The sequence below is a fragment of the Aplidium turbinatum genome, chromosome 1 (assembly GCF_918807975.1).
Source record: "Aplidium turbinatum chromosome 1, kaAplTurb1.1, whole genome shotgun sequence".
Lineage (NCBI taxonomy): Eukaryota > Metazoa > Chordata > Ascidiacea > Aplousobranchia > Polyclinidae > Aplidium > Aplidium turbinatum.
The window spans coordinates 19,482,100-19,509,599 of record NC_137472.1 but is presented as its reverse complement, the minus strand read 5'-3'; the positions used below and the strand labels follow the sequence as shown (position 1 = coordinate 19,509,599).

Below are 27,500 nucleotides of genomic sequence, written 5' to 3'. Positions count from 1 at the left end.
ATGTCAACCACATGTTTTAGTTATTGCTTTGCTATTCGCTTAATGGTTTTTTCATCCAGGTTGTGTCATGTAGTAAGTTATATATCGTGACAGGAAGATTGCCCGTCGGAAAATTGCCACCCGGAAAATTTCCCGACGGAAAATTGCCGTATGGGAATATTGCCCGCCGGAAAATTGCCCGTGTAGGAAGATTGCCGTCGAGAAAATTGCCACCCGGAAAATTGCCCGTCTTTGAGTAAGAAATAGCTGCGAAAACATCCAGCTGTGAGTCTGTAATGAACCATTGTTCCTTAAATAGTCTAAACTTAGCACCCTTGCAACCAGATTGGTGCGAATGGTGCGACGAGATTTAATTATCACGTTTTGACACTGATCTTTGTTATGTATTAAGCGAAATTCATGAAATAGCCTACTTTAATCTGTAGCAAACTTGATTGGCAGCAGTGGCCGAGTGGTTAGCGCGTTGGGCTCGCAGTCGAGAGCCTGCATGTTCGACTCCAGCCTCCCGCACTTGCTGTTGTTTCTCTGGGCAAGAAACTTTACGATAATTGCCTCTACCCAGTGATCGATTTCGAGTAATGGGTAGTACCAAATTTAAGTCATAAGTAGAGTAGATAACCGGAAACAGACATTGCCGTCGGCTGCAGCGTGGGTCAGGTGTACGTCGGAAGGCGTACACCGATGCATAGCGCTCAAGTCCGCTTTCCCGCAATGCAGGGTAAATATATGACAAACAAACAAACAACAAACAAACAATTGAAAATGTACATTAGGTAATTCGCAGTAATAAAGGCACATCACATCATAAATTTATCATTTAGACATTGAAAGTAGCAACAACTTTCATGCGGGAATGACAAGTATGGGGAAGGTTTAATTGATATCAGAAACTTACTTGATTACTATTGTTGCTCATGTGTTAACTAAAGCGATCATACAGAAGGCAAATAATGAGAATACATCCATCAAAACACCCGTACAATTCCATGATAATATACCAAGTGTAAAACAATTAAGAAGGGTGGCAACATAACAGTTCGTGTCATGTGCGGTGTGCAATTGGCAGATCAGGAAGTTTTCACTTCATGTTAACAATAACAACATCATTTACAGGGATTTGCAACTTGTAGATTTTCTTTCACTGCACTCCCAATAAATCGTAGTAGCCTACCACTTTTATTCGTCTTATTCCGATGATACATAAATTGTGATTCATCTATAAGAATGTCTTTTCTGCGCTCACTTTTTATGACGGTCGCCATTTTGGGGTGACAAAATTTGAAACAATATCGGAAAGAAGACTATCCTCAGAACTCAGTGTAAAGCTGTAGCCTATACTTTTGTCGGTATGAGTTAGAGAGTTAATATTTATATTCCCCAGAAGCATTTTTTCATTTAGTTTGTCATTTACAGATTAAAATTTATCACGCCTTTTTTTACAGCTGGGTGCTAAGTTTAAACTATTAGAGGAACAATGATTCAATACAGACTAACAGCTGGACTTTTTTCGCAGCTATTTCTTACTCAAAGACGGGCAATTTTCCGGGTGGCAATTTTCTCGACGGCAATGTTCCCACACGGGCAATTTTCTGGCGGGCAATATTCCCACACGGGCAATTTTCCGTCGGGAAATTTTCCGGGTGGCAATTTTCCGACGGGCAATTTTCCTAGTGCCGTTATATATTATGCATTTGAATGAACAAAGATAACACATTACAAGTCAGGATGCTTGTTATGTAGAGACCAAAAGTAGGCTACTAGCCTATACTATAAGTGATCAGCCAGTAGGCCTAATGCATGATGTAGGGCGTAGGATACGGTAGTAGGCTAAACACCATACGCCTACTGCCCAGCCTAGTGAGCTACTGAATTTAATGAATTCATTTTGTAAACTACTTTTACTGAGATATCTAAACATTACCAGATCCGGATTAGTTCCGGATGTCAAAAAGCAAAAACAGGATCGGATCAGGATCCTAAAAATCTTAAATCCGTAGGCTACATCTCTGCTCTATGGTGTAGCTTGCATATGAACAAAAATAATTAATTATCTGTTATTGTGCCGTGGTACCCCGGTCGAGAACCACTGGTGTAAAGACTGTGAGGTTGGTTCGTGCGCTGCACCCTGTTTTAGAAACTGGCACACAAATGAAAAATATTGTAGATCGCAGCTGCTAGGCCAATATAATTTTGCATATTTCATTTCAACGCTTGATCTGTGTTAATTAAACTGTGCCATAACAATGTTCTGCCCTTTTTCTTTATTTGTTAATATTCTAACATTAAACAGCAACAAATCGGTCTAGTCTTTCTTAAATGAAAAAAACGTTATTGCAAGTAGGCCTACGTGAACCAGCGATGTGCCATAATTGGAGAAAAAAGGTGACTATACGAAAGCAACTTCATTTCCCAGCGGTGACGCTTGCTTGAAATTCTTTAGGCTGAGTCTGCTGAGAAACGTCTAGCAGTCACTCTCTACCTGCGCATGTTTTCAAGAATCAGACTTTTTCTTTTTAAGAAAAGTATTTTTAGTTATACTTGTACGCTGATACCTTCCGCGGGCCGCACATAACAGCTTGGCGGGCCGTATGCGGCCCGCGGGCCGCCATTTGGTGACTCCTGGTGTAGCCTAATGATTTACCTTTTCTAAACCCAGACTTTTTTTACAGCTCATTTTCTCTTTCTTCCTTGTTAATGGTGTGGTCATGAATAATGGTTTACCCTGATGCATGTTTTTAAAGGCATATTTTTTTAAAATCAGAATTTTGAAGAATCATGTCAACAATTACAGTAGGCCTACCCTACGTTGGTTTATATTAAAACACATTTTTGGAAACGTCATCGTATGTACGCTTAATAGGCTACATGTACAACATAATAAACTCTCAAAATTAGCCTACTTGTACGAGTTTTTATTTGACCTCATTCCGAGTAATCTATGCCGATTTTGCCAACCACTGACCTACAGTGTGATGTTGATGAACAGTTCTTGGCAAACTACGATATTCCGGTGTTGATAAGTGCACAAAAACGATTTGAAGATTTACTACATAAACTTATTGGGTTGTCAGACTCACCTCAAAGTCAATCTGGTTTGAATGCTGGCCTAGTTCAACAAGAGTTTGAAAATGTCTTTGCGTGGCAGAGACACTCCTGTAAAAAGAAACGTTTTCTCATTACTCAAATTCGACTTTTTATACGTTTTTCTTTAGAGAAGCATTTTTGTTACAAGATAGAGGTGGTACCATAGGCTACTTGAATGCAAGTGTCCAGATGAAAACATAAGAGGTCGTTAATATCTATGGAATGGTGAGAAGATAAGGTTTTCATTGTAGGCCTACTAAGCCATCAGCACTAAAGAGAGTAAAGGGGCTAGTTCATTTCTCTTGGCCGTCTTTCCTTCAGCAATTATGCCCACCAATTCATTAGCCTACATCTTAGGACTTAGGAACGAGGTGAGCGGTGTTTTCAATAACCAGCTTAAGCCGGGGGTCGAACAATAGACATTGTTAATATTTTTAACTTCGTTAAAATGTCACAGTTGTGCAAATACAAAATTGCAGATAGACCGGCGCATGCATAGTAGTTACATGACAGTGGTCTCAAGTTTTACAGGTGTTCGGCAGGGTATAGAAAGGAAGAATTTTCCATTTTCCATCATGAAATTTTCTTCCATTCCATTTCCATTCCATCATAGAAATCTTCCATTCCATCTCTGAAATTTCTTGCAACCCATCTACAAATTTTGTGATTTCTGCATTGTAATCTATATACCACAAGTAATTATTCCACAGACTCTTGGCTAAATTTAACAGCATTATTTTTCTAAGGATTACATACCGTCAGGTGTTAAAAATTACATCCTAGATCAGAGGTTTTCAACCTTTTGAGATTCAAGGACCACTTTCAAAAATTGTGTCTCAGCCACGGACCACTACTCCCCTTCCTCATCCCATCCCTTTCCTCCTCCCCTTGTAACGAACAAATGTCACTTATTGCTTGCTAAGTCATAAACAGTAGTTGGTTTTAGACAGATTGCTACATTTAGTGCGAACTTTGAGCTTGCACATTTGAGCATAGCGTATCCAAACCAGGTGTAATACTTGAAAGACTCAATCAGAGTTCATCTTCGACATTACGTCGAGAACAATACTTTGTTTTATTGTAACTAATGCAGAAATTCACATCCACAAAGATAAGAAGTTGCAAAAAGTAAAATTATTTTCAAAGCTTTCTGAGACAGTTGTGGATGCTCATGTGAAGCTTGTATCCAAAATTTTATCAAGCTCACTCTCAGGTGGATGCAACATATTCAAAGTAAACTTAGTGTCACTGGTCAGTTCACGGACTGGAAACCCATGAAAAACTCTGAACGTTCAAATCACCAAAGTACAAGTTAGTTTGATCCTGCAATGACTGAGCATGGTCAGAAATAAAATTCATCAACAGTAAGTTGTTTATTGATTTCAGCATTTTCTGGTTTCTCAGTGAATTCGTACAATTGATGAAACATTTCAAAGTTGCCCGGCAATAATTTTGTCTTCCAAAGATAAAGTTTTTTCGTAAAATTAGATACTTTATCACTGAGGGTAATTAAATTTGTCTTACTTTCCTTGCAGCAATGAATTAAGTTTGTTCAGTTGTTTAAAAATGTCATCCAAATGAGCCAGAACAGCAACCCAAAAGCTATCGTTGAAATGAGCAACAAGCCTGGATTTTTTATCCAAGAAACTCTCTCGCAGCATCACGTAACTCAAACAGTCTGTTAAACACTTTTCCCTTGATGAACAGCGAACTTCAGTATGCATCAGTAGCGCTGTTCATGATCAATATCCTTATTCGAACATAATGAAGCAAAGAGACGACAATTTAGTGGGGTAGCCACTTTAACAAGTCGAAATTCTGCCACTGAATTGACTAGAATGCAACCGCCAACCAATCATAAGCTATGGTTTAAGTGACGTAAAAAGTGGCGGATCTGGGAGGGGCGATCGCCCCCCGTAAAAGAAGAAAGTAACTGTGTTTAGCCTGTGATGTTTTTGCAAAGTCAGATTTATGTAAAGCTACATGTGATTGTGTTTTGTTAAACAGACTGAGCAACAATAACCTTATGTGGCAGCATGCAGAGAGCTTTGAAAACCATAGTGTGATAGTTTATAATCAATTATTATTCAAGTTTAGTATGACTTCCTACACCGGTACGGTAGCCTACATTGTTCAAAAGTAGGCTAATAGGCTAAACTAAAAAGCAAACACATAACTTTTATCCTTATAGAAGCTACATCATGGAGATCAGTGCCGCAGCCAGGAATTTTGCAAAGGGGTTTTCTACGGCCGGCGTGTTCGCCTAAGACGACACTCAGCGGTGAGGGGTCTGGGAGGCCTCCCCCAGAAAATTTTGAAAAAATACTTTGAATTTGGTGCATTCTGAGAGCATTTTCAACAAAAATGTTGGTATGAATATTCCTGTAAAATGGTGCTGTCCGGTGGCATAGCAAGAGGATAAGGTCATGTTTTCTTCGGCATTTTTCAGAAATGAAGCTAAGTCTCTGTGTTTTCTTGCTGCTAATTCCTGGCTGAGATATTTGAATGTTTGTTATTGACCAACTCGCTCTCTTAATGCAGTTTCGTTTAAAATTAGGCAAACTTTGCTTTAGAGACATAAAGAGAATGAAAGCATTATTTTCAATATCGTGACGTCACACGCGTGCCAAGGGGGGGGGGGGGGTTGAAACCCCCAACCAGCCCCCTTGGCTACACCACTGATGGAGATACCAAAAAACATCCCGGTCAAAGTGCCCCCACACATTTAAATGAAATATAAACTTGAGATAGAAGAAGAAGTAAGCTTGTTCGGCTTCAAATTCCAAACACATAGGCTACTGAACAAAAATCACCATGAAAACAGAACACATAAAAGCAGCCGTTTCCGCATCCTGCAAAAATGCTAACAAAGGCGTGAATTCAGCACGTAGCTTTTGGGGAAGACGATTTTAATTGACTTTGAATTGACTGTTCACAGAAATAGAATCATTTAAGAGCGACATAGTGCATTTAAATGACTGAACTGAAGTGAAATTATGCTTCTCGCAAGGTATGAAAGGTGTAGATTTCTGTAGTAGTTCTCTAACAACTGTCCAAAACGCAATCGCGATGGTTCAATATGAATCGGAAATCGCATTATTTCAGTTTAAACTGTGCTGAAAGTTCATAATGAAATTGGGGTAGAATGATGGATCACTGTCTTCCATTTCATGATCCAAATCTTTCATTTCTTTCTATCTTTGGCATTTTCTATCTTTCATTTCAAAATCTACCTTCCATCCTATTCTCTGGCGATAGACCAACAAACGCATGACTTGCTCTGAATTGAAAACAATGATGTAGGCTACTGTGTTGCTGTAGTTCTTAATTTATGTGTCACTGTCATCACTCATCATTTATTCTATTCACCCCTTATCAGTATTATCAAATTTTCACACGTTGTCTTATTTCTTTCAACATTTTATTGATAACTTTTTCCATGAGTTTTTTGACAGCACGACCAAGTTGAGTATATTTATGTTTATAAGAAGTTACCTTTAGTTGATTGCTTGTAATAATTGAAAATATACATGAGCTTTGGCAACAGCGGGCCTAGATTATAAAAAATGAGCGTGGGTGTGCATACGTTTGAAAAACAGATCAAAGCATATTTTTTTCTGTGTAACAGAGCGTTGATTTAAATGTGCGCTTCTGGATTCTCCTGTATCATAGATTGTCAAAAATATGTAAACCTTGTGACTAGGCTATATGCTGCAACACGCACACAATTCCTTGCAGTTTTAAGAAATGGCATGCAGATTGTAATTCTGCTGGTAGCAAATCTTTTTAATTTCTGTTACATATTTCCCACTGCTGTGAAAAATTTTTTTTCCAAGGTTAATAGGATTAAATAAAATCCAACAACAAACTGATAAAAACTGCTCAAAATTTGTTTTTGAATGAGACTACTGCCTAACAACAGATAGCAAACATTTGCATATTTTTAGGATGGTCAGGTAGTGTATCCAGGGATTCGCAAATACTTGTTGGCGCGACCCAAAAATCAATCGTTCTAAAGCTTCGCAACCCAAACGTTTCGAAGGCATATAAATTTGCGCAAAATGCTTTGTAATTTAATATCAATTTCAATACGTTCGTCTCCGCTTATTAAGTCCACATCCGGACTGACAATTTTGGGCTTATTACGCGAGGGACGATTCTCTGCCACTCCTATACTTTCAGTTATTCAGGAATGGACCAAATTGGGCTTAATAAGCGAATTGATCTATTAACTGCGGACTTAATAAGCGAATGGACCTATTAACTGCGGACTTAATAAGCAGCGACTAGGCTACTACCATTGAAAGTATAAATTTTCTTGTACAAAATTGTATGAAACTTACCACATAACAGGGTATATGATTGTATTTATTTTTGACATACGGTACAAGTTGTATTGATAGTAAGTTTAAACTGTTTTGCGACCCACAGTGGATAGTCTCGCGACCCAAATTTGGGTCGCGACCCACTATTTGCGGACCCCTGGTGTATACAAATACCTTTTCTACGATCAATGCATTGTGATCTTATTTGTTTTTACAATATACATGTACATGTACATATTTTTACATAGCCTTCTCTATTCATGTAACCTGTTTCGATACAACACGGGAAGGTAAACCTGAAGGCCTAGATGTCAATTCACCTTGGGGTACAGAAATCCAGATGGACAGCGCTGCACGTTGTGTTACTGATGAATGTATAGATCTACATACCAACGGTTCTTAACCTGAGCGCTACCGCCCCTTATGGTGCGGAGTTGACTTCTTACAGAGGCGGAAATACTCAGAAGGCACTATATGCTATATTCAGAAGGTGTTACGATATTTTCCTAACTGTACATTTGCTTTAGTAGTTCTGCTAGAATGTATATTCGTGCTCTGTATAGGCCTACTAGCCATATGGAAACTGCAAAGACCTAGCTGGTAGATCTATAAGCATTCTTGTTCGTGATGTTTAACGCGCTTTATCTGACGTGATGTCTATTGTTTATAAACTGTATTGATGTCATAATTCGATATGGCTTCACTGTATCACTCATCATTTTTAGTACGCTTATGTTATGGTGAACGTCAGGTTACAGAGATCTCTGAAAAGGGGCACTAGGAAAAAAAGATTAACTGGTCTATACATAGGCTATTACTTTGCCAACATAATGTTGTAAGAGATGAGATAACGAGTGTTTTAAATAACAGGTAGGCTAAACTAACAGCTAAATCTAAATTTTATTTTACGCGAGCACAGTATTTTCATTACTCTTCAATTCAGGTAAAGCTAGAAATGTTTTTAAAAGATTAATCATGGCATAAGCTAATCAACGTTAAAATACAATGGTATTCTACAGTGCCTACTTTAGATTTCGATTAACAAATTTGCGCAGTTGCACTTACCTCTGTTTGTACCTCTGAGAATATTTTATAACTCCGACATTATCGTGTTCCAATTTCAAAGTTTTTACTGCTTCTTTCACAAAGCTTTTCACTTGAGAAGAATATTGTAGAGTTTCAAATCCGAAACTATCAAGCAAGAACATGACGTCCAACTTGAAGAAAAGGCATTCTTAAAATAAATAAATCTTTTTTATGCTGATTTTTTTTTCAACTTAAAAAAACGAAAGCATCAGATAGGTTACGGTACTATAGCCTACTATAGTATAAGCCTACAATAGGTTACTATAGTGGTAGCAAAACGCACATGCCAGGTAAGCAGGGCCTCCAAGAGCATTGCCGGGCCCCAGTGCAGATGTTGCTTCCGGGCCCTACCAGCACGACATGTTTTGTGATATCTCACAAATCACAAGCAAAATTTGCGGTGTGCGTTAATCCACAAGGTCAATGCATACATGGTGAATTGAAAATTCTGTAGTTTTAAAAAAGGCCATACCTACCCACGAGGGGGCCCAATCGACATACGGAACTAATAAAAAAACAATATTTTATTCAAAAGTGTTGAAATCAATTTTTTTAACGCGTGAATTTAGACATTTTGTCGGGCCCCCTTGAACTCACCGGTCCCGGTGCAATGCACCGGTTGTCCCCCCATCTTGTGGGCCTTGCAGGTGAGTATAGGGATTTTCTACGATTGAAACCACCTCCTTTTACTCTTTTTAAGTCTCAGTTCATGGTTTTGCAATATCCGACTCTGTTTTGACCACACATTTTAACCATCTCGGTCGTGTAGCCTTTACCCGGATTGAATATCCGCATAATTTTGAACTGGCATGCATTTTAAATCTTCATCAAAGGTTTTCAAACCAAATAGCTCGGATTTGTACAAATGGTTGTCTTGATTGGCGTCGTTACATTTTTCCATCCGCTTGATTGCCCATTTTTTGTAAAGCAAGTCAAGTGTTTCCAAGTTACGTCAAACAAGATACAAACTGGTAGCTCTATTGCAAGCCTTGTATGGTTGGATTTCTGAGAAGATGAGAATATATTTTTTGGGATATGAGGAACGCACCAACTCAATATCAGAAAGATGTCGCTAATTGTGCCGTCAATGAACAATGAAATAAAATTGGGTCAAAGAAAGCAAACATTTTTTGAAAAATAGCCCGCAATTTAACGAAAGGATATATTTCTTCTTCTTCTTGCGTTTGGGGCCGCCGCAGGTCACGTTGTTAAATCTAGGCATAGCAATCAATGGATTGTGAGTTCTTCGAGCGTTGTTAGGTCCACATATCTATCCTGGGGTACGTATACAGTACATGACATTGATAGATAATTGCTGTTACTATTGCTATTGCTTATACTATTGCTGTTACTTGATGATAGGCAGTTACTCCACTAGAAAATCGCAATATTGTTCTGTGCTGCCAACAGGGCCGGATTAAGGTTTTTATGGGGCCCTGGGCTGAGCTGAAAGTGGGGGCCCTTATCAAGTGACATTTTTCGCTAAAAATTAATGGTAGAGTGGGGCAACGACACGGGCCCAGTTACATGTATCTGTGGCACCGAGCCCCAAACAGCGGACCAGTGGCGTAGCCAGAAAAAAAAAATTTGGGGCCAAATATTTGATGAATTGAAGAGAACAACAAAGTGTTTGATTTAAAGCCATCGCTACTTGATGTGCAGTGGCGTATCCTGGTGGGTTGAAGCAATAAAAGTGGTAGGGGGTTAGAGCGTGCCGAAGGCACGCGTATTCTAGGGGGGTCCGGGGGCATGCCCCCCCGAAAATTTTTTGAAAAATTACACTCAAATAATGGATTATAGCGCTTTCTGGAAACACTTTTAGGGTAATATTTGTATGAAATTTATTAGCAGATAAACAACTATTAACTTATTAAAGATAGCTCTTACACACGAACGGGCAAAAACTGCGGCTAAAATTAGAGAACACTAAAAACTCAGCTACACAAAAACCCAACAGAGTAAGCCATTCTGAAATTGCTTCCACAAATTACAGTAGTTCAAAGAAACGTAAATCGCGTAAATTTTGCGCAATTTACGATTTGCAAAATTTATTGGTGTCTTTCTGTGTGTCTAAAACAAGTCCTGGGGGGTGTTAATAGCCAGATGTCTTGGAAAACGATATAAATTTCTACAAACTTTATTATATTTTCAACAAAGGGCTCAACTTTGGAATCCAAACTTGGAAAATTTGGGGGGGGGCATGGCCCCTTTCGTCCCCCTGGCTACGCCTATGTAGCGGATCACCTTCTTGTTTGCCCTCGGCTTGCCACCCGGTGCAGTAGGTGGGACCTGTCAGTGTATAACTCCGTTGCGGAAGAATGTGTCAATCTGTGGTGTACGATATCAACGAACTTTAGAAGACTCGATAGAAGAAGAACTGCATCATATCTAACTGACCATCTTGTATCAGATAATGTCTTCAAAACAGGCAAACCATCTAGGAACTTTCGATGGACTTGCCAACGATGAGTAGACGAGACGAGCCATGAATAATAAGGCTTTGCAACAATTTAAAAAGCTCAGCGGCAGAACGGCATGTTTCTACAGGACACTTAGACTACCGATTAAATTAAGTGAATGTGCTGTGCAAGGGACATAATGACTAATGAGCTACACTACATTTCTCGCGCAGAAGAGCTTGAAGACCGTTATACTTGCCACTCATATTGGCAGGATTATCATAACTTTGACCCGTAATCCGTACCATTTTCGGATATGAAAGTATCAAATAAATATGTTTTTTGTTAAAAAAACGAAGAATTGAATAACTGGGGTTGGGCAGGGGTGCTGCAGCACCGCAGCACATATGGGTGAGCCGCCCTTGCTTGTTTGAGATACGAATTAAAGCAGTATTCTCCAGCTGTGCAACTAAAAAAATTAGTAGATTTTTTTCTTTGAGGTGGGGGCCCTGGGCTTCAGCCCAGTCCGCCCCCCTTTAATCCGGCACTGGCTGCCAATATTTTTTATTATTATTTATGTGTTCTATTGTGCAATTACTCGATTTTTTTCTTGTGTTGTAAGGGCAAATAAAAACACCCCTCTTTTTCTATTTTTCTGCTTTTTCAAACGTGCACCCCTGTCAACTGAAACAAGACACCCATTTGTGCCAGCTGTTCAACTTTTGATCAATGAAGCTGATAGACAAGACACCTCTACGGTTAATCATACAGATCATAAATAAAACTCTGAAAAAGTTTTGAAAAACACTTCCAATTTGGTGCGCTCTGAGAGCATTTCCAAAACAAATCAAAAATAAAAATCTGTCAAATTGTGCTTCGCCTATGTTGTGATCATACATCCATTTAATGTTTAAAAGTCATGAACAATCTTAATTTTAACGTTGCAGGACCAAAATCCAATGTTAGACATGGAATAATAGTTGTCTAAATATTTAATTCGTCATGAATGTTCATTCTCAGATATTCAGTTAGGCCTACACTACAAAAACTAACACTTGGGCTATGCTGTTTTCCACCAACTCGAATAAGCTACAATGTGACTAAATTTGGAGCTACCCAGTACTCGCCATCTTTTTGCCTTTATGATGCTGTGCTGTGTACCGTGACGAGAGACCATTCTGTGCGTATGACGAGATAGTCTAGCGATTGTACGCATTGACGTAACTGGGAAAGCATCTCTAACCATAACACATCTGATTGGCTAAGCAGCTGGTGACGTTTTGCAAAAGGAGTGAGGATTGGATAAAACGAAGGCGTTTTTTGACGTTTTTTGACGTTGTGCGCATGAGCAACGCATTTTAAGGAATTCTCTCCCTTTAGCGGCATCTAGTGAATGAAATAATTCACACGCAACAATAAGCGTAAACTTTACTCTGTCAACCTCGGTAACCGCCCTGCATCAATGGTTCAAAGCCAAGTATGCAAAACTGCTAAGATTAAGATCTCATAGAATCTTTTTTCAGTCCGAGGAGAAAGATTCCCACAATCAATCAATGTAAAGGAAATCTGACAATACTTTTACATAACGCTTCTTTACTCTCAGAGCCAAGATGACATAAATTGCGCTTCTCGGTACGTTCGTGATATCCCTGAGCCTAACTTACTTGAGTTATCAATGCTAAAAGCTTAATAACACACTGTATATGAAATATGCTTCGGGAAGCTACAGTAAGTAAAAAGCGAAAACAGTTAGCTATAAATTAATGATTAAAAAAATAATTCAAAACTTAAAGTACCGGTAATTTAAAATTAAATACCGGAGTTTTAAATAACAGGTTTCTTCTTCGTCGTATGAGCTGTTCTTCCGGACTATATGTTTGGGCATGATGTCATCAGCCACTCGACAGTCTCGTCATCAAGGGCCTTCAGTCCAAGCGTTCCATGTGGTGGTTGATGGATTGGGCAGTCATGGACGACATGATCTACTGTCTGGTCTATGGCGCCACACTCGCATCCCGGTGAGGGAGCCAGGCCCCATCTGCACATGTCTGAACGAAAGCGACCGACGCCGGTTCGTAGGCGGTTCAGCCGGACCCACGCAAGTCTTGCGAGGGACATTCCCAGAGGGTGGGGATCGACGTCGGGTAGGAAATCACGGAGTCGGGAGGTGTTGTTTTGCCACTCCATGTTCCATGTGTAGTTTGTCCAGTGTGCCGCACTTATTCCAAGATCTTCAACGTTGTTCAGAAGCTGTCGTGCGGCGGGCGCAAATGGGCGTCTTGATTTCAGTCGCTGCTGTCCTCCAGGTAGGCGCTGAAGTGTACTGTGGAGGAGGTGGTCGGGGTCCAGTGCGCGACGAGCAAGGGAAATCATGGCTCCTTTACAGCGAAGCTCAGCAGGTTGGATGCCTGCAAGGATGGGAAGGCAGTCCGTTGGAGTGGGACGCAGGCATCCAGTCACAGTGCGTAGTGCGTCATTGATGGCGGTGTCAATGTGGCGGGTGTGAGAGCTGCGGCACCACACTGGTGCGCAGTACTCAGCGGTAGAATGGACGAGGGCCAAGGTAGCTGTGTGAAGGGTTTTCGCATCAGCTCCCCAGCCGGAACCCGCCAGCCGCCTCAAAAGTGCAACGCGCGCAGATAGTTTTTTGCGCAGTGACTCCAGGTGTCGTCGGTACGTGAGTGACCTGTCCAGGGTTACGCCGAGGTAGGTTTGACAGGTTTGAATAGTTTAAATAACAGGTTTGAATAGTTTAAATAAATAACAGTTTTAAATAGTTGGGCACAAAGCAATATAATTACTATTAACAGCGTATCAATTATCAACACCTCTGCAGTGACCAATGACCTATTACTATGATTGAAACATGTGATAGGCTACTTATGCAGTCAGCGAGGACCTAGCTATAATAGCATCTGGACAGAAACAAGCGCGCTATGCATAATGAGGCCAAGCGAAACGCGCAGTCTAGATTCTATTTGTAAGTTGAATTGAATGTCAGCAGCCAGCAGCACGTGATTTTGCTTGATAAGCAAACAGTAAAATAGTAATCATTAAAACTTGGGTTGATAAAACAAATCAACAGGAAATTTGTTGTAAGTTTATGTATGCTAGATTATACTTTGTTGTAGGCAGGGCCTCTGAGAGAAACTTTCACTAGGGGTAAGAAGAGTCATTTCGGGCCCCCTTGTCTTGGGCAAAAAATGTGATGTTTGCTGAGGCGTATTGCACACCACACAACATTTTACTGCAGAATTGGACCTCTATACGCAATCATAGTATCAGGCTGCAATAAAACTATTATTTTGTGTTGTGCATATCATGTGATCTGTCCCTCGCCATTTTGTGTATCCTGCATTGAATTCGTGTGTCAGTTGTTGATGGTGCTGTTGAGAGGTGTCGCTTGTAGTTGTAGCCTACAGCTTTAATGTAAAATTTTTAAATTCATTTTTTTATTTCTCTTAGATGTAGCTTATAATTATTCCTGATGAGGACACTATGTGGTGTCGAAAAAGTTGGATTTAGTAGTCTTTTTTGTGTGTTCAATGTTAAATCCGTTAACGTTACTGAGTGTTACATGTATCTGGTACAAGCCAATCTCTCCTACCAAGGCTCAAACATAACATCTTGTTAAAACATAATCAAGCTAATCAGCTGACCAATCCTAACCTTTCTTCATTAACTTTTGCACTCACCACATGCCCAGCACTAGCAGAGGAGAACGAGAGAAGTCACTTTTTTTACTCCGGTCCTGCTCTGAAAGTATTCTCCTGCTCCTGCTCTAACTTCGAAATTTATTTTGAAGTGAAATAAGGGTAAAACTACTTTTGTCAAATAGGTTTTAAAAAACAAAAAAAAACACCCGGCTTTTTGCCCGGGTTTTCTCAAACCTGCTTTTGCTACACTATGCCCCCCCCCCCGCCCGAACAGAAGAATACTAACTTTTATGATTCAACTTAGGGTGCTTTTACAAAACATTTTTGCACGTAAAGCATTAAATTACCACTTTGGGCCCCTAATTTGCTCGCAAAGCACTCGAATACCTTTCTGGGCCCTTTTGCTAGATTACGGGCCCCCCAGGACTAAAGAATAACCACTTTTATGCTTAAAATCAGTCGTTTAGGATGGTTTCAATCAAACATTTTTGCACGTAAACTATAAAACCATAATTTCGGACCCCCCAACAAACACAGGCTTGGACCCTCAAGGGTACGCAGTACCCTCCGTACCCCTCTCTCATAGGCCTTGGTTGTAGGTGCAGTCTAGTTTCATCTAGCTAGTCATTTGCAGATTGTGGAATCCCCAGTTCTGTTAGCAATAGCAATTGCGCTTTGCTAATGTGTTATTTAGACTAACATTTTTTAGTAGCAATTTGAAGTTATTTTGGTGAAGTACGGTAGCTTGTAAAAAGTACTAGTTCAAATTTCTTGTTGTAGCCGCCCTAAATAAATGGGCTATCATTATACCACCTTAGTACAGTACACAAGCTACTGATAGGGTAGTTGCTGTTCTCGCCAATGCTTCTAATAAGCTTGACTTGATTCAAGTTCAGGTGGTATTAAAAAGAGTAACCACTTCTGCCAACAATAACTAAGATGTTGTGGTTGCCATCATATTGGGTCTTGCATAAGCTGTTACATCACAACCACCGATATGGCGTGTAACAATGTTGTCAAAATGTTGGCTAAATGTGGTTCAAAAGAGAAAAATTCTTATAGTTACCTAAAATCTTTAGCAGTGGCAAAGCCATGATAAGTAAACGATACCATTACTAACGTTATATACTAGCCTATTGGTTATGTTTTTGCAACTAATCACAGTGTTTATTTGCAGTTTAATGTTAAAATGTTAGGGTCCTGAATAAATGTGCAGCTATTAACTGTCGTTCAAGATACACAGGAATAAGTAGAGATTTAAGTGTGACGTTTCGTTCTTTCCCATTATTAAATAACAAAGAATTGCTTCAGATATGGTTAAAACGATTGGCAAGAAAAGCTTTAGCCTACTCCAACTAAGTATTCTCGACTTTGTTCTTTGCATTTTCAGTCTTCAGATATTTTAGAAGAATCTGCTGATCACAGTTCACGCACGACAAAAAGAGAAGAATCACAATTGACAAAAGAAAGCTCAAAGAAGATGTATGTATAGCCTACTCTTCAGTTTTCAAAATTTACCACCATATTATGCCCATGAAAGTGTCCATAATTATTCTGATCTGTCAACATCATTTTCTCGACACAATAATGAAGCAGCTGGGTTGGAAAAACGTTGCAAACACTTTTTGGAAAAACATAAAAAAAAAAGTTTTGCTGAGTTATTAGATAAATCTTCCTGAAGAGCTTAATACGTCAAAGGTTTTCCTCCACCAGACATTTATTTGTCAGAACAACAACCACCTTACATCACAGCAACAGTTTTGCCAATAATGATCTGACAGTTACGTTGTATCATTATCAGCAAGACATTTGTTCATTAGCACGCAAACACATTTGCTAAGTAGTTAATAGACACTGCTGTTGCAAATATCAAAACTTGATGGCATTTGCTGAAATTACAAAAAAATAGTACAGAAATATCAGTGGATCAATTAAAATCGAATATCACGGAAGCAATCCTAAGCTATCCTTCTGTTGCAGAAAATCAAAAAGAAATTTCCTTTCTTTAATTTGTTACAGAACAAATTATATTGCTTTTTATTAACAATTATGCCAGACGATATTTATTTGAGTTACTGGTGATTGCCTACATCATATTTTCAACAAGTCCAAAGCCATATGAAAGGCTGTGGGAAAAAATTAATACTGCCTTCAACAAAGACTGTTGAAAGAAAACTTTTAATTTTAATTGTAGAAAAGGATTAGATGAACAATATTTGCGTCTTCACTTTTTACAGCTAAACTCATTGATAGAAATGTCATCATCATGATTGATGAAATTTGTCTATCCAAAAGAATCGAAGCAACTAGAGGGCAAGTGTTTGGACTGGCCACTGACTGCCAATAGCAACAATTATTCTATTATTATGTGTATGATTAATCTATTTCATCAATGTATTAGTAATTCCTGTCTTAGCCACACAATACTCATGTTGATGAGTTGTGTTTCCTATGTTTTATTTCTTGGGCTTGGTTGTATATTAAATATACAGTATTATATAAAATTGTAACAAACTGTTGGTATTTCTACTTCAAACTCAGTTCAAATATTCAATTTATATCTAATTATATGTTTGGGTGAGAAATTTCACTTTTAACACAAATGTGCTTTCAGACAATTACACACAATTGTAGGTCGCTATTTTTTTCAGAACTAGGCTTCTAAATGCTTCATGATTGCATTAAAAACCGTTGCTACTCAGTCTACTGACAAACTACCAGAAATGCAACTGGTTATTATGTTATTATTTAGATTCTATTTGAATAAGGACCATCTGATGATCCCCCTTTCAGGGTGAAACAGGCTGTAGAGGTTTTTAGTGAATAGTAACTAAATTTGATGTAATATGCTCTGCTCGGCTGTTTGCTTGACATTGAGCACTTTTTGTAGCATTACTAGTAGGCTATTTATTGTTTAACTGGTTATTATATATTTCGAATAACCCTTCACAACCGAGTACTTGCTATGCCTTTCTCTGTGTTTTATTTTGGATATGTCAAAAAATCCAACTAAGACAAAAAGAAAAACACGTGTTTTGATTCGGTTGTAAATTTCATTTCTGTGCGTTAGATCAGTGTGTAAAGCTGCACTAGAGGAATGGATAGACAAATTTAATTCTAAAAAGGCCTCATCCTGCATACTGCGTCATTTTGGCTTCCGGTCCAGATGCTATTGTAGCGACGCCCACGCAGTAGGCAATGTAGCCTACGTGTATGTATTTAATTTGTTCACATTTTATCGCTTTAGATTTGTACTTTCACATCAGTAAAATATTTCAAATGGATGCAAGTTTCAGTTTGGTACCTATTACAAATATACATCACATTACTTTACTTGAATTTAATATAAGCTTGATCCATGGCATTACTTTAGCCACATTGGTATAATAACCAGGAAAATATCGACTAATTCTGTTTTCTTCATAGGTTTTCCCGCAGCCAAATCCCCAGCTTGTAATTCCAACTTGTATCCAATAAGTCTTACCTTCGTGTCTCACCTAAAGTCAAATGTAAAAATCATCTAAAAATAACAACCATTTTTTCACCTTGGAGGGATCATTAAAAACTTTTGACTATTTTCCATTTACCAAACACTAGAAAGATCTTTAGGGGTTTCTTGCACTAAACGTAGGCCTACAGTACTAAGAGAAACCGGGTATGAAAGTAAGTAATACCGGTATGGTTGAACACTCAAATTTCCATCTTCAATTGTCATCATACAAATTATGTGATTGTTTTATTTCTGTACACGTGTGTGCTTTTTCATGGGTGGATTGGAACATTGCGACACAAATTTTGTTGAAGAAAATCGATTTTTCAAGTACAAAAGTAAGTTTTGCTTAGCTAACATTCTGTTGAGCCATTATAGTTTTTCTGTGACACCAATAAACTAACTTATCATAAATATAATTTGGTACAGCAATTGTTCTTCTATTGTAACTATCTAAGCCACGTATAGGTGCTAGGCCTATTGAAGATAGCGGATAGGATCGAATAGAAAATAGACTGTTTGTAACGGGTGTGCTTGTAACATTTCTGCTTAATCTACAATTCTACAAGGGATATCTATAACTACGGGATTGGAAACTCTATCCAGTGCTATACATCAGTAGGGTCATCACATTACTACGACTACAGAAAGATTAACAAAATAAAATAGCCTACCTGCAAAAAGATATAAAAAATTCGATTTTACAACAATAATACAAAATGTAGCCTACACTCACATTAAAACTTAATTGATTATAAAAGTACATTTATGCTGCTAGAAAAAAAACGATGAATCCAAAAAATAAATGAATGCAACGAGTCCAAAAACCGCCTACTGTTGTTCTTTAGCATTTTGCGTACAGCAAATTGGATCAGAAGTAAATGAGGAGTGTTCAGCAATCGGTGAAATATGCTGTTGTATCATCAACTTGTTCACAGACCAATCCAGTACAAAACCAATACGTTTAAGATGTCATCAGAACTAAAACCAATAGTCATTCTGGAAATTTTTAGGCACCAAACAAAATACAACATGACTGCAGTAATGGAATACAAACAAATAAACAAACCAGGCAAGCGTAGATCTTACAGTACAATTTACAGCAGGTGAATTGATTGTTACACTTTTGTTTATTCGTTTAGCCTACTACTTGCTGCCCTTTGAGGTCAATTTACGTGATTATTTATCAAAGCAGCGCACAAAGAAAAGTGACCCTACTGGTGTATAAAATGGTTTTGAGTTCCACATAGTTTCCAATCCCGTAGTTATAGATATCCTTGAATTCTACATGGACACATACGGAAACTCAACACCTGGTGAAAAGTGGATGTAGGCTTACCATACGCCCCGTTTTAGGCGGGACAGTCCCGCTTTAGGCGGGACAGTCCCGCTTTTTAATGTCTTGTCCCGGTGTCCCGACCGGTCAGCCAAACGTCCCGCTTGGGCGTTCAGCCAGCCAGCATAATACACGAACATTACCAATTAGCATGTTCTCGTTACTGTTGTTGCTGTGTAGCCTACTTGCTGAAGGTGAATTTTTTCCATCATGAAGAGCATGTGGTCTGAGAGCAGAAGCAGGATGCTGGAGCAGAACGTGAAAGCCGTTATCACATGTAAAATCAATACTGATTGGTCCTGCTCTGACTTTTACGAGAATGTAAAATTGAACAATGTCTTTTTGAAGAAGGTGTTATCTACAGAAAAGTATGAATGGGCGAATAAGTACTATAAATTCGCAAATGCTTGTACGCAGTGTTGGGTAAATTCAGTGCAATTGGGAGTTACTTATCGACTTGAAAACCGCAGGCTATTTTATTATTCTTTCTTCCTTTTGCTTTATAGAAAAAACCTAAATTCGAAATATTTTGTATCGTTAACATCAATTCCTTTCTATTTTTCGAAATGAAACCGATATTTAGACAGAGAATATGCGCATGAACTCTCGATGACAATACGGTCAATGAAGACAGCCGGGATGGCTTTAAATGTAGGCCTATGTAATAATATTGGAAAATGTAAAGTTAAAAAATCACAGCTAAGTAGTTTTGGTCTTTGGAGGCGTCCCGCTTTGAAGTCACAAAAATATGATAAGCCTAATTAAATGGTCCCATCAAGAGTGCACAGAAAGCGGACTGATGTTTGTGTGCTAAAATTGCGATTGTAATGACGATCTTTGTTTCACGCATCCTAAATATGGTTCTTTTTGGAGCGCTTAAGTGTTTTCAATCCTGATGTAACAAAACCATCACTTTCTTGTATGGCTAAGTGAGATTTAGCTTTTTTCCAAATTAGCTATTTACTGTTTTTGAATACGTGTTACAACCACCCCTTTGTGTCGTAACAACCATACCCAGTATAGGGGATGGTTGTAACAAACGTGTCGCAATTTTTAAAGCGATAGCATAGCCGACATAATAATAGAATTAAAAAGCTAAAGGTATTATTTTGTAGCACCAAGCTATAAGGAGTTGCTATAAAGTTTTAAAAAAAGGTGTAAAGAAAAATTTAAAAATTATAACATTTAAAACAAAAAGTGTTACTTTTATACCAAGTGTCCCCTACTTGGTGCTACCAAGTGTCCCCTACTGTACGTTTGTGTTTTTGACTATTTTCTAATATAGGGGAGATCGGTGGCTAGTGAGACGCTTTACCACTGGAACACTATCGTTTTCTTGAACCGTGGTGAAGGTAAATGACTGAAAAATTGTGTGTGGAAGCAAGATACTGATCAATGTCGTTTGACGTAATTTGATGCCAAGTGTTTTTTAGTTCAAAAATATTTCAAGACATCAAAAATTTCAAGACATCAAAAAATTTTTTTTACTTGTTAAAGTAAACAAAAGTGGGCATATTTCTTTTGTGTTTTTGATTTAACAATGACTTAGTCTTAGTAGAATGTAGGCTGAATAGAAAGTTAGGCTGAGTTAAGACATAACTTATTATAGGCTACTTCCATTAAGGAAAAAACTGCAAAGTTAAATTTTTTCAAATGTTCAATCGAGAAGCAAAAATATTTGAAACGATGGAACTTTATGAAAAATGAGGTTTGGCTTATTTTTAAATTATTTCAGTTATTAAAGATTACCATCACTATTAAAGCTATTTTTGTTTCACTGGTCCCTGATTTACCCTGCCAGTTTTGCAAGTTTAAGCAGGATCGCCATTGCATCCTCCTTGTAAGCTTTCACTATTTTATTTTTCATAATTTTGTTGTTGGAGTATTATTTGATGAATATTAAAGCAAAAGTGTACCAAAAACTAAACTAAGGGAGCAAAAATTATTTTGGTGTATATTTTTAACCCAGGGGTGGGCAAATTTTTTATCTTGAGGACCGTATTCAGAATCTAAATTTGTTTGAGGGCTGCACTATGGTATAATTAAGATTATAAACTAAAACATAAATCTAAAATAGTCAAAACACAAGCTTTTATTTAATTTTAAAGTGACCTAAAAAATGAAGATTTTATATATTACATAAAGGATATACAAAACGTTTGTCTCAATTATTGATTTGAATACAACCCTCATCAAGTTCACACGTTTAGCCAGACGAACTTCAAACGAATTAAACCGAATACATCTTAGAGCGAACTAACATAATCAAAAAAAAACTGGCGCAATCGTAGTTCCTCTGTCTACCAAGAGTCTTGAGCTTGGTCCAAGACTCAAACTAAAAAGAAAGTTTCGTGATGTGATAGGAGGCTGAACTCAGAAGTTTCCAATGTGACGTAATCGGCCGTATAGCAATCGGCTGCTCACTTACATACCATGAAAGATGGCTGATAACACCAAATGACGCAATACATATTGCTAAAACTACACATCACTAAAGAACACAATGTGGCTGGGAGAACCAATCACTATAATGCGATAAAAATACTATAATTTATCTTTATCAAGAGAAAATATATGAAAAAAAAGTTTAATTAAGTCATTGTGGTAATTAAAATTTTCATGCAATTTTATTATTATTTTTTGTATATAATTGCTTCAGGCTTTCGAGGGCCGCATAAAAAATTGTCTCAGGAGTTTAAACAACGTAACCGCACGTCTTCTTCAAACACCAAACGGTTTTCCTTAGCTGTTTTTATTACAAGCGCTCAAAATCTGGCTTCGCAAAGGTATCTAGCAACAAACGGTAACAACACACCAATCGCTTGCTTAGCCAATGATGAGTAGGTTTTTATAAATGTACAATTTAAAGCGAGTTTGTTTCGATTAGCTTACCTTTGGTTAAGGTCTAAATGCATGCAACAACCAAACAAAAATGATGTTTGTCTTCAGTATTTGTTAACAAATATTAATTTGTCAACCTTTTACGTTAATAAAAACTAACAAAAAGTAGAAAACAAACAGGAGGTAGCAAAGTAGTTGGATTGCTTAACTGATCTGAGTAAAACATAGGAAGCACTAAATATTACAAAAAATATGCTCAGTCTTGACATGCTAGTTTTTCAATTTACTACTCAGGTAGAATCTATTCTTTTATATTTTTAATAAGTAAACAATAAGCTGTAGCTGTAAAAAATCGGTATAGGCCTACGCTTGTGGTTATTTGAAGTAGCCTAATGTACTCTGACTTACGTAATATTTACCTAGGCAAGTATCCTGGTGACCGCCTATTTTTTCTTTATAAAAGTTAAAAATTCTACAACAAATTTTAAAATTCTAAAATTCTATGTTACAACAAGTTCAAATTTCTGCAACACTTCTCTAATTGGCCTAGCCTGCTGTATTTTAACCCACAATTTAGAAAAAATTTATTTCACTTAAGTTGTAGTCAATCAAATTTTAATCTGTCTAAGTTGTATATCGTAAACACTGGTAAATATAAAATTGGATTCCAATATCAACATACGTTTTTAAATAAATGTGCATTTTAATGGGTAGATCTGCAAACCTAGTCTAGTATTTTCAAAAAGTGTTTTTTGATTTTTAAAATTCAATCGTTTTACAACCTTTCGCACAAGTGGTCCTCCGCTATCTCCATAACAAGTATCAGTTACATGTTCTCTACTGTCGCCAACACCGCATAACATTTGCTCTGTGACCTCCCAATTAATTAACATCTGCTGACTTGCTTCCACGCATCTGCAAAGCATAGCAATAAAATGCAGTTAGCTTTACACTTTAAATAAGCCGTGACTTGCTTCAGTATTTAAACTTAGACAATTTGCAGGCAGATGCGGCACTTAAGCATTACAAAACTTTACGCTAATGTAAAGTTGTAGGCAGAGCTATTTTCCAAAACATATTTCGTTTAATACATTACAGATTGCAATCTTGTAAATAAAACACCTAAAGGAATAAGCATTGTTGAATTAAGTAAAAAGCATTAATTATTGCCTTTATTTACCAATCCAAAAAGTTTTGGCTGTTGTAATAATAGCAGGAAGGGGTGGGTTATTTGGCAAAAAATTAATTTAACTTTGCTCTGATATTCCTATATATCATAATATCTGCGCATTGCGTAAGCCACAATACCAAGTGATCGTCTAACCAGTTATATATCGTGCTGAACCTCTCAGTATGTAATTTTCTATCGCTCCTACCTATATGACACACCTGGTTGTGCTTTTAGTACCACCGCCATTAGATATTTTGAGTGGTTGGATGTAAAGAATCTTTCTTGAGCAATGGAAGGTTGGAGTTGGAGCTGTCCAAACCATAGTCTTCTCACACTCAAGCCGCAAAGCTCATTCAACAACCTCACGGTGCGTTCACCAAACGCCTTCGTCCGTGCCCCGTTTTTGTAAATGACATTGCTTCTTTGTAGTGCAGAACTGGCTTACAATATAAAGGACCGCATATGCATGCTCTTAGTCCCAAAGGAAAAATATGTCTGCCCTGTAGTGAGTGGAATACCACAAGATCAAGGAATCTTTGGAGACTTCACTCGAGAGAAGTTTACCCATAGAGACCTATAGCCTTTACACAGCCCTTGCTAACTTACGAACATATAATATTGACTGGCGCCGATGTAATGTAACTTGGATTTTGAACTTCATGTTATAGGTAACCTACCTCAAATCTATCAAAAACGAAAACGAAACCACAACATCAGTAAAAACCAAAATGTTAATTTAAAGACTCATAACATTTAAAACATCACATTAAAAGCATTTTAAAACACATCAGGAATTGCAAGATTTACAAAATGTAGAGACATGAAAAAGGTAATTTCACTTTAAGAATCTTTTAGGGTCAGCCATGGCCACCTGGAGATGGTGGCCAACTGGGCATGGCTAACCCTATGGCTATCTTAACCCTATGGCCCCATGGCTATCTTTAGGTAGCAATGGGTTATTGGGTTAGCCGGTGTACGGTCGTTTGGTCGACAGGACGTTAGGTCGACAGAACGATTCATGTTAAGGTTAGGTTAGGAAGGTTAGTTAACTAACCCTAACCCTAAAATGAATCGTTCTGTCGACCTAACGTCCTGTCGACCAAATGACCGGGTACCGGGTTAGCCTACCCTTAGAGTTAGCTTACCTACTGTGATTTTTCAGCTCAATAAATGCGTGCTTCAAAACTTCAGATGGAAATTCATTTTCAGGGTGTGTAACTCCGAATCCACTGGCAACAATTTTCATGTTTTCTCTACTTTTCTTGTCTTGAGACAATAACCAAATCACTACGAGAACATAAATAATCAATTTTTTTAAAGTATTTTTTGTTATTTAAGTTTTCGTTTTGTTTGTTCATTGAACACATTCAAAATCTTCATTTAATATCAAATTTTACTCACGATGTTTTCGTGGACTTCACATGTTAGGCAAGAAAGAACACAATCAGTACCTTTTTTAAAGCCCTCTATGTGTGACCGGGCCTGGAATCGATCTCAAACCTAATAACACCAGAAGCGATGACCACTCGGCAACTGAGCTGGTATTTTGATAACTAGACATTAGGGGTATGAAAAATGTTTTTTTGGCGAATTTTTCATTCTTCATGCCTCCATGATTGGAGGTTTTTCATGTTTTCAATAAAAATATCAGTAACAAAGCTTAATAAGTAAAAAAAAATCACCCACCGTATTGAAAACAATTTCATGTATATTCTCTCATTGCACGCTAATATGATAAATTGAAGTAAGTGTATTTTAAATGCTACCACAGTATTTTAAACTTGCAAACTAAAAATCTCAAACAATGTACCTCCATTAAAAAAGATCTTTAAACTCGGTGAGACTCCAGAAAGATAAAGTTTCGAAAAAGCATAGCCTACACCCTACAGCTGTGAATTGTCTCAATCAAATGCTATTAATTCAAAAGAACAACATATCTTGGATAGATACAAAACTTTATTTTTATGTGTGAAAAGCAAAAAGGAAAAAGTTGTGTTGGTAGCAGGCAATGTGAAACAATTATGGAGTAAGCTAAATTTGCAATTCAACAAGAAAAACCAACTGTTGAAAGAAAACCTGAAAATGTAATTAAAAAGTATGAAAAACATAACCGAAAACCATGAAAGTATGATTTCACTAAATTGTTTCAATATGATACTGCAGATCAAAAAAGATAATGATTGTGCCAAGAAGTTCTGTTCACTACAAAGATTAATGAAAAAGAAAATAGATCAAATTGCACCACAAAAAATATGAAATGGAATCACCGATGGAGAATAGCATCTTTTCACAAGAAGACCACTTGGCCAATTCGACGGTCGAAAACAAAAAAGTCGTAAGTGCATTTTTACACTTTGCAGTAAAAGGCCAAAAAAACATTTTTTTTTCTTTTTTAAATTTCATTAATGCTTTTACTGTGAGCATTAATATCTGTGACTATACAGTAGTAGTAAAATAGTAGTAGATATAGCCCTTAGTGCATAGGCTTTGAAAATGCAAAAACGGGAGTTTCTCAAAATGTCACTTAGGACTTTCTTATTTTCGACCGTCGAATTGTTTGGATTGGTTGAATTTTTAAATGCTACACGTAGCTCCACTTTAAATGATGCATATGAATTGTATTTAGATTTCATTTGGTGTACTATTGTACATTGACACTAGAAGCATTTGAAAATTGTTTAGTCACAAATGACTTTACATCTTCAATACTTGTAGTTGGGTCTAGTCTTGAGATGAAAACTTCAGCAGTTTTATACTTCTTTGAAGCAATTTTTCAAATAATCATCTGCTAACTTGCCAATTTGATGATTTCTAGTTTTTCCCTTTTGACTTCAATCCAAGGGTTGATGGAGCATCATACAAGATGGATTTTGCGACTACAAGATAACATGCTAAAATAGGAGAAACTCGCCCTGGAATACGTGAAATGTTTTAACCCTATCTGTAGCGACACGGGGTTTTATGAGGACCCCCCACTCTAGTAGTGAAATATTTCACAGAAGGAAATATGCTAGAAATGTAAAAAATTTTGACCTTTAGTTTTTATTTTTTGCGACTTTTTTAGACCTACACTGGTCATTTTTCTACCTTCCTGCCCTTCACAATAAGCATTTCGTCTCAGGTGGCTAGACATTTTCGTGCAATGGTAGTTATATATATGTTAATTTTAGTGCAATATAAATGGTAGTGCAATTACCTTGAAATGTAGAAACGTTCAAAAATGCCTTATACTTATGAGCACAAGTAATTTTTTGTTTAGTTTAGTTATAGTTCAAAAATGTCACTTTTGAAGGTACGGTATTTTCGGAAAATTAGAAGAAAAACGCACTTTCTGACGTTTTTTCATCTCAAACACTTTATTTCAATAAATTTTTTGGGTAAAAATTTAATTTCTATACGTACAGTACACATGGTTATTATATCTTGTAAAATATTTTGGCTCTGTGATTTTCATAGCTCCCGTTATTAGCGATTAATTAGCACGGGGCTAAGATAGCCCGTGACGTGCTTTCCGCGTACGAAAACAGCTCGTATTAAGATAGGGTTAAACTTTGGAGCAATCCGCCAATCGACTCATTGAGAATACGTCTTTCACCAATTCAATTAGAGCCAGACAGGGATGGGCAATCACCAACTTTATGCACCAATTCATTCTTTACCACTTCTATGACGATCTATAAATGATATGAGCCAAGGAAGCATCACATCGATCTTCGTCTGACAAGCATCGATAGAGATTGCAGCCATTTGGATAAAATAATACAAACACTAAGCAGCACAGTTAATCCGGTAAACGGAAAAAATGGTATTGAAAAAATATTAGGGAAACATTGGCACAGGAAAAAATGCTCCTGAAATTTGATCTTTATCCTCGGACTGAAAAAGTTTCTTTGAGAGCTTAATCTTGGCAGTTTTTGCATAAGTGTAGAGGCTTTGAACCTGTGATGCAGGCCCGGTCACCGAGATTGACAGAATGGAGTTTCCGATAGCTGTTGAATTGTTGTTGCCAGGGAATTAGTCCATCCACTAGGTGCCGCTGAATGGAGAGTAGTAAAATGCGTTGCTCAAGTCCACACCCCGAGGGCAGAACCATGAAACCAGCGCCGCTTGGA

The 27,500-nt window shown here is 37.6% G+C and overlaps 1 protein-coding gene across 1 annotated transcript in view; it reads right to left on the bottom strand.

The window, feature by feature from the left end:
• Positions 1-27,500, bottom strand: part of LOC145787266 (uncharacterized) — a 105,565-nt gene that overhangs the window by 14,127 nt on the left and 63,938 nt on the right. Inside the window, exons 13-17 of the mRNA XM_082599010.1 lie at positions 24,534-24,675; positions 23,000-23,132; positions 17,885-18,047; positions 8,475-8,643; positions 3,078-3,153 (exon numbers count right to left, since the gene is read on the bottom strand). Of these exons, the coding sequence (XP_082455136.1) occupies positions 3,078-3,153; positions 8,475-8,643; positions 17,885-18,047; positions 23,000-23,132; positions 24,534-24,675 (683 nt within the window). The remainder of the gene's footprint in view (positions 1-3,077; positions 3,154-8,474; positions 8,644-17,884; positions 18,048-22,999; positions 23,133-24,533; positions 24,676-27,500) is intronic.